We start from the raw sequence: 8,676 nt of genomic DNA on the forward strand, positions 1-8,676 counted from the left end.
GGAGGGAGGTAGTGAAGAAAGCCCTGGCCTTGGGAACAGGAGGGACAAGGTTTCAGTTCCCGTCCTGCCATCCACTGGCCAAACCCATGGTTCCTCACTTGCAAAGTGGGGGTGACAATGCTTGCTTTGTCCCCCTGCTATCGCTGCCACAAGGGTTACATGAGATAATTCAGGGAAAAGTGCTCACCAAGCTGAAAAGTTTACAAAGCATAAGGAGATGGTGATTCTCCTGGTTGCAATCCTGATTTTATGCAGTTTAGAGAGGAAGACAGTGCCCAGAGGTTGGGAAAATGGCTTCTCTTGGCCTTGGCTATTGTCTTTAGACAACCAGATAATTTGGTTTTCTCTCGTCACTGGACAGTTGCATAAGGTTTTTTTTTTTTTTTTCTTCATGTTATTCATGGGGGCCTGAGATCTTTTTAAGTTTATTTATTTTGAGAGAGAGAGAGAAAGAATGAGCAGGGGAGAAGCAGAGAGAATCCCAAGCAGGCTTCATGCTGTCAGCGCAGAGCCCAACTCGGGGCTTGATCTCATGAGCCGTGAGATCATGACCTGAGCTGAAATCAAGAGTCGGTTGCTTAACCGACTGAGCCACCCAGGCGCCCCTGGAGTGGGGGGGGGGGGGACTGAGATTCTTAAGTAAAATGTCTTATAAAAGAACCAAATGCCATCATCTAAAGGAGTTTTACTTTGATCCTTCAGAAGAGCAGCCTCAGAATGGTGGGTCTAACTCACCCACACAGCCGAGGCAATATTAGTTTCTTTTTTATCTTGTAAAATTAAAAAAAAACTTCTATTTCAAATACAGCCTTTGAATAGTCACTAAGAGCAGGAAGATGTAGACAGGATTCTTGAGATCAAGGGTAAAGGCTAAATGAGATTCAAATAACAGTTGGTTTTCTTGGCTCCTATGGCCCTATAGCTAAGAAGGGTTTGTACATTTTTAAAGAGTCATAGGAAAGAAACAAACAAAAAAAGATACGTGACAGAGACTATAATGACCTTTAAAGTCTAAATATGTAGTACTTAGCTCTTTACAGAAAAATTTTGCCAACCTCTACCCAAAATGACTGAAGGACTCTTTTCCCCTTCGTCTGACAGTCTTGCACAGGATCACCTCCCATCACCCTTACATCCAAGGCTGGGGTGATGTATATGGTTCTCAGACTGTCAGACATCATTTGAGAGGTCATTTGGGCACTTATCAAAAGGGCTAAGAGTAGCCTCTGAAACTGAGCACGGGTCCTGAGTAATTTTTCAAGGGGAAGAGTCAGAGGGATCATGGCACACTTTTAGACTCAAGAGAGGTTGCACAAATACAGCTCAAGGGGACCTTTTCAAGTCATTGATGTCTTGTTTACCAGATCAGGCCAGAAGAGGAGGCTGGGTCTCCCTGTCTTCACTCATGGTCAGGGTTGTGTGGTCTTGGGAAATGTACAAGCTGCTAGATCTCTGGCAGCCTTCTGGAATCCTTGGCTACAAGGACTAGCTTGGGCTCCAACAGTCAGGAGTCAAAGCAAGGCCACACGGTCCTTGGAGAAGGGTCACCATTATCAATCTGTAGTGTCAAACAGCACAAAGCCAGTATGTCCAGAGCTTCTCCCTGGGTCTTATGTCAAGGATCCTTGGGCTCTTCCTTGGGTCTTCCCCCACTGGAGATGGGGTAAAGGGTTTTCTTCTAACTCATGGCCTTAGAATACCTGACGTCATAGCCCATCCCTTCAGTGCCAATCCCTTCACACTTACCTTCAGTCCTGGAAGGAGGACCTCTTTCTGGTGAAACTGGATGAGTGTGATGGTCACAAGCACCACAACACTCAAAATCAAGACCACCAAGGCGATGATGGCTGGGGTTCGGGAGAGGGCCTTGAGGCCTAAAATGGAAAGACCCAGAAGACACATGAGGGGAAAGTAGGAACAAGGCACTGGCCTTCTTTGTAGCATCCAAGGACTGGGTGCACGACTGCATGCCTACAGCACTTCCTCTGGCTTTAGTAAGGCCAAGACTTTTTGAGGCAGAGGAGTGATTGGGCTCCAAAGCCCATTTATCTTTTCTCCAGAGAGGGAACTAAAACGCCATTTGCAGAGAAGATGTGCGTGGTTTAGTTTCCTGGTATCTCCCGAAACGTGTTATGCATATTATCGGTCAGCCCTGAGATGCTTTACAATAACATTTACTTCAATGTAGATGAAAAAATATGGGTTTTCTATTAATGCCAGCGGTATAATATTTCATTTAAAAATAACATCAGACAAAGAGAAATGAATACTACGCTTCAGATATAGTCAATGATTATCAGGCTCAGTACTCAGTGACATACTGTCAAGGAAACAGTAACATGTATGTATTTCTGAAATATTTGAGTTTCCAGTAAGACGTCAACCTCAGCCATTTTTCCTGTGTCTTCAGTGAAGGTATAGGGTCTCCCCTACATTCACAAAGAATCACTAGACCCACGTGTTCACTCCCAAAGGGGTCATGTCATCTCTGGTACTCATAGTTTAATCACAACATGGAAACTATACTCATTTAAAAGCAAAACAAAACAAAACAAAAAGAAGCAGCATATGAATCATCTTCATCTAAATACATAGCCTCTGAATAAAGATAATTATATCTGTATTGTATAAAGGTACATGATTACCATAATGGACTAATGATTAACTAATATTGCTTAACTAGATCACTTAAAAAATGTTTTTCATGCTTTATTTATTTTTGAGGCAGATCGTGAGCTGGGCAGGGACAGAGAGAGGGGGGAGACACAGAATCCAAAGCCAGCTCCAGCACAGAGCCTGACGCGGGGCTCGAACCCACAAACCATGAGATCATGACCTGAGCTGAAATTGGATGCTTAACCAACTGAGCCAACCAGGCGCCCCACTTAACTAGATCATGTTGAGCAGATATTTACTTGGGTCGTAAGAAACCAGTATGGGCTAATGGAAATTTCATAAATGCAGTAGCAACAGATTTTTTTTTTTTTTAAAGAAAGAAACAAATACTGTTCTGTACCGAAATGATTCCATTCACGTGAAGTTCTAAAACAGGCAGGTGACTAAGATGAGAACAGTGACAGTCTAGAGGGCTGGGGCAGGGGTTCCCCGGGAAGGAACACAGGAGCACTGTGTGGGGTAATAGAAATGCCCCATATCTTCACAGAATTGTGGAGTATATGGGTGCGTGCTTTTGTCAAAATTCATCAAAACTTTCAAAGTCCTTTGAGGAAAATGTGAAAATTAAAGTAACCAGCTCCACACTTTACATACTGTATGTTAGCCAATTTGACAATAAGTTATATTAAATAAATAAATAAATAAGTAAGTAAGTAAGTAAGTAAGTAAACCCTTCTGGGGGGAAATTAAAAAAAAAAGGTTTAAGAAAAATAAAAGACTGACAGAATTCCTCAGGGCAGAAAATAAACAAACAAACAAACAAATAAATAAAGTAAACCACTCCTTAGGTATAATTTCCCTTAAAAAAATTTTTTTTTCAATAAATTGCCCCATCCTGGGGTGCCTGGGAGTCTCAATTGGTTTGATTCTTGATTTTGGCTCAGGTCATGATCTCACAGTTCATGGGTTCGAACCCTGTGTCAGACTCTGTGCTGACAATGTGGAGTCTGCTTGGGATTCTCCCTCCCTCTCTCTCTCTCTCTCTCCCCCCCCCCTCCCCTGCTTGTGTTCTTTCTCTCTCTCAAAATAAATAAATAAACATGACAAAAATTAAAAAAAGAAATTGTCCCATCCTAAAAACATCCCCTTTTGGAAGACAAGGGTACCCAATTTAGGGGCACAACTTAAGATCTATCCATTTCACTGTATATAAATTATACTTATTTTTTTTTAAACATAAAAAGGCATTCAATTAAAATATTGACTTGGGGATGCAAGCTGGTGCAGCCACTCTGGAAAACAGTATGGAGGTTCCTCAAAAAATTAAAAAAAGAACTACCCTACGACTCAGCAATTGCACTACTAGGCATTTATCCAAGGGATCCAGGTGTGCTGTTTCAAAGGGGCACATGCACCCCCATGTTTATAGCAGCACTATCGACAACAGCCAAAGTATGGAAAGAGCCCAAATGTCCATCGATGGATGAAAGGATAAAGAAGATGTGGCATATATATACAGTGGAGTATTACTCAGCGATCAGAATGAAATCTTGCCATTTGCAACTATGTGGATGGAACTAGAGGGTATTATGCTAAGCGAAATTAGTCAGAGAAAGACAAATATCGTATGACTTCACATATATGAGGACTTTAAGAGACAAAATAGATGAACATAAAGGAAGGGAAGCAAAAATAATATAAAAACAGGGAGGGGGACAAAACAGAGGAGACTCTTCAATATGGAGAACAAACAGAGGGCTACTGGAGGGGTTGTGGGAGGGGGGATGGGCTAAATGGGTCAGGGACATTAAGGAATCCACTCCTGAAATCACTGTTGCACTATATGCTAACTAATTTGGATGTAAATTAAATAAAATAAAATAAAATAAAATATTCACTAAATAATAGTCTTGGTAAAACTACTATGACATAAATGTCAATGGTGATACCCAATTGGCTGAAATATGATAAACACTAGCATCACAGAAGGATCACTGGATTCAGATAATCCCAATATGTCTCTTATCAATTGGGCATTCTATTTATTTATTTATTTAATTTTTATTTTTTTTAACATCGTCAAGTTAGCTAACATACAGTGTATACAGTGTGCTCTTGGTTTTGGGGGTAGAGTCCCATGATTCATCGCTACATACAACACCCAGTGCTCATCCCAACAAGTGCCCTCCTCAATGCCCATCCCCCATTTTCCCCTCTCCCTGATCCCCCATCAACCCTCAGTTTGTTCTCTGTATTTAAGAGTCTCTTATGGTTTGCCTCCCTCCCTCTCTGTGTGTAACTATTTTTACCCCTTCCCATCCCCCGTGGTCTTCTGTTAAGTTTCTCAAGTTCCCCACGAGTGAAAATATATGGTATCTGTCGTTCTCTGACTTATTTCACTTAGCATAACACCCTCCAGTTGCATCCATGTTGTTGCAAATGGCCAGATTTCATTCTTTCTCATTGCCAAGCAGTATTCCATTGTATATATAAACCACATCTTCTTTATCCATCCATGTGTTGATAGACATTTGGGCTCTTTCTGTAATCTGGCTATTGTTGAAAGTGCTGCTGTAAACATCACCAATTGGGCATTTAAACGTAGATGAATTAATCGGGGCACCTGGGTGGCTCAGTCGGTTAAGCATCCAACTTTGGTTCACGTCATGATCTCACGGTTCCTGGGTTCGAGCCTCGTGTGGAGCTCTGTGCTGACAGCTGGAGGCTGCTTCGGATTCTGTGTCTCCCTCTCTCTCTGCCCCTCCCCTGTCCGTGCTCTGTCTCTCTCTGTCTCTCAAAAATAAATAACCATTAAAAAAAATAAATGTAGACGAATTAAAATAAAATTAAAAACTCAGTTCCTCTGTCTCACTAGCTACATTTCAAGTGTTCTATAGCCACGTGTGTTCCTATTCTAGAACATTTACTTGTAGACCATATAACCCAGGCTTTGCTTCTTCGTTGTTTCTAGGAGACATTTTTCTGGAAAGAAAAAAGGGCATGTGTATAAAACTGTATAGAATTAGGTTCGGTCTCAATATCCGATTATATCACAGTACTGAGTAGCTGGCAAGGCCAGTCACGTAGTGCATCTCTGTAGCTCAGAACAGCCAACTCTCTTCGCCCATTCTGATTTCCCTGAGGTACAGACACTTCCTGTTACTCAAGATGGTCACCCAACACCTAATTCTCCTACCTTGTCACTGGGAGTGTAGACCGGCACACCATCAACGGAGAGTGGTTTGTCCATGTTTATCAAAGTTCCAGAGGTGTGTGCCATCTGACTTGCAATCCCACTTCTGGGAATTTATGCCACGGAACTAGCCCCGTGCATGCAAAACGACTTATACCTAAAGTTACTCGCTGCAGAATTGTATGTGACAGCAATTGGAGGGAGGCCAGCCACTGTGAAGTTGACCTTCAGAGCCTCTAAATGGGTCCCAGATCACTTTTCTGTGATTCCAGATAAAAGTACATGAACTAGCCAGAAACCAGTTTATCCGCGGACATGAGTCTGCATCAACATTTGAAGAATATGTCACATGTCAGTGTCAGCTTTACAGGTTTAAGGCACTTTCCGCCCCCCTAACAAGACACGGGAGAACTTTAATTTGCTAAATTAAACAGTGTAACAAGTTAGCCTGATGTGTGGTATTACAGCATATGTGTTAAAATTTGAAAGCATTTTGGGGGAAAACCTGGAAATCAAAGTAAATTAGCTCTTTAGGTACAATTTCCTTCTACAGAAAAAGGTTTGTATAAACTGCTTCTACTATCCTAAAATCATATCGTTTTGGAAGACAAGAATGCCCAGTCTTGGGACGCAACTAAGGATAATCTGTCCAGGGCAGGGAGGGGGGTGATACGTGAGCAGTGGCTGACCACCCTGGACTCCCCAGTCCTTCGCCTCAGCAGTTTTCAGGTAAAAAGCTATGATTACCCTTAAGCAGACCTTTGCCCCAGCAGAAAAGCGTATCACAAGGCAAAATGGACCAGACCAGGTCTCATTCATTTAGGGGATACAGCCCAGAGCTGTGCTGTCATTAGGAGTGAACAAACCCCGTAATTACAAGGTGTCTACCTGAGAGTAGAGAGGCCAGACCCTTCTGGGCTTCTACACGAACAACCGCAAAACATACTCCAGAGGCAGGCAGGCAGGGCAAGCTTGCAAGCGGGTGTGTGAGAGTTCTGCACATGTGCCTCCGGTGTCAGGGGTAACAACGCTGACCTAGGGTGGGGTGGGGAGCGCCGGGTGCCGTAGGTGCTGTGCCAGCAGCAACACTTGGGTGGAAGTAGAGGAGTGATCTGAGTACCTCGCAACTCATCACAGAATCAACAATACTCTCAGGCAAACCTTCACACACAGGTTGGTAAGGGAAACCACAAAGGGCCAAATTAGTGGATTATGCAACCCGGAAACACCATTTAAGCAAAACATGCACGTTACGTTAGTCCTCGTTTTGTGTTAACTTTGATGGAAAGCCTTACTTCCACCTGAGGCATGCCTGGTGGTGAAAGCCTGGCGAGCAACTGAGGCTCAAACCAAAGACCTTAAAGTCATTGGCAGGGGACAGGCGTTAAAACACTGGGGGCTGAAGCCGGGATTGTGCCTTGTCAATATCACACTTGCTGCCTGTTCGGAGATACTAACCTGCTTGCTCACAGGGTTGGCGGGTCAGCACAGTGAACATCTTTCCTCCCAACTGTAGGTGAGAGAACACAGAATGACAGTGTGTCCGTGGACCCTGACTTCAGTTCCCCAAACGTGCAGTGTCAAGCCCAATTTGGGGGCGCCACTAAAGAACATCTGTCCGGGGGGCGGGAGGGGGGTGATGTGGAAGCCACGCAGCTGCCTCTTAATCCTGTTTTTCAGATAGAAAGGCTATGATTACCTTTCGCAAAGGAATCTCACTGGTCCCAGCAGAAAAGCCCATCACAAAGCAAAACCCGCTTTCCAACCCACTTCACTTCTTCCAAATCAAAACCTTCCGGGGGACACATACACCTAAGATCTTCGGCCCCAGACCCAAAGCTCGGCTGAAATTCTAGCGTCCCCTCCCCAGACGCGAGGAAAAGAACGGGTCTGCCCAAATTTTAAACTGAAAATCTTCAGAGAAGAAGTCAATCACTTCCTGCAGATTTTTCCACCTGTGCACACCGCCCTGGGCAGAACGAATCTTCCACCTACTGGTAACATTCACAGGGCTGAGGCAGGGCTCTCCAACTCACAGCAGCAGGGCAGGTTCCTGTGGGGGTCGGCGACCCGTGAACTTGGAGTCGCCCCTGGAAGCCCCGGGAGGTTTATTTTTAGCTGCCGGCTGGAACCGACTGCAAGGGGATCCAGGGCCCCCCCGGCTCCGGCGCCCCGGGATCTGGGAGGCCCCGCTCTGGAACTGCGTCTCCGCGCAGCCAGGCTCTCTGCGCGCCGGCGCATCTCCGGGCCCACAGATGCGCTCGGGGAAGACGCGGCCACCTCTCCCCGCTTGGCACGGACCCCTCCCCGCCGCCCGAAGGTTGGGGCGCGCGTCCTTCGGTCCCTCCCTCCCTGCCTCTGCGGAATCCGATTTCGCCTCCTTCCCTCCCAGCGCCCAGCGCCACGAAGCTTCCAGCGCCTCCCTCGGCGGCGGGGGCGCGGGGTCCCCGGTCCTCACCTGCGCGCGGACGCTCGGCGGAGGGCGAGCTGCGCTGCCGCAGTGGCCGCCGGCCGCCAGCTCGCGGGAGGCTCTGCGGCGGCGGGGGAGGCGGGGGAGGCGGGGCTGCGCGGGCCGGGGGCGGGGCCGCCGCGGCCCGGCGCCGCCCCCTCGGCGGGGTCAAGGCCCAGCACCTTTCGTACACACTTCTTCCAGTGCCCTCCGTCCCCGCCCCGCCAGCGCTACCTGGAGAAGGTGAGGAGGGTGTCGACTGCCCGACTCCCTCTTCCGTCAACGTCAAGGCCAAGAACGCTTGGACCTCTCTTTCGGTTTCCTCCACCCTCACCCCAAGCCCAAGTGGAGGGGGAGTGGGGCCACGGAAAGCGCCTCGCGGGTGCGCACGGGTGAGCCCTGTGCCCCATCTCTCCGT

The 8,676-nt window shown here is 46.4% G+C and overlaps 1 protein-coding gene across 2 annotated transcripts in view; it reads right to left on the reverse strand.

Annotated features, from left to right (window-relative positions):
* Nucleotides 1–8,335, reverse strand: part of ENTPD3 (ectonucleoside triphosphate diphosphohydrolase 3) — a 44,657-nt gene extending 36,322 nt beyond the window's left edge. For both annotated transcript variants that reach the window (XM_042956428.1, XM_042956427.1), the window contains exons 1-3: nt 8,268–8,335; nt 7,268–7,319; nt 1,747–1,874 (exon numbers count right to left, since the gene is read on the reverse strand). In XM_042956428.1, the coding sequence (XP_042812362.1) occupies nt 1,747–1,874; nt 7,268–7,307 (168 nt within the window). In that variant the 5' untranslated portion in view covers nt 7,308–7,319; nt 8,268–8,335. The remainder of the gene's footprint in view (nt 1–1,746; nt 1,875–7,267; nt 7,320–8,267) is intronic.
* Between the last annotated feature and the right edge of the window lie 341 nt (nt 8,336–8,676).

This window comes from Panthera tigris, chromosome C2 (genome assembly GCF_018350195.1).
Source record: "Panthera tigris isolate Pti1 chromosome C2, P.tigris_Pti1_mat1.1, whole genome shotgun sequence".
NCBI classification, from domain to species: domain Eukaryota; kingdom Metazoa; phylum Chordata; class Mammalia; order Carnivora; family Felidae; genus Panthera; species Panthera tigris.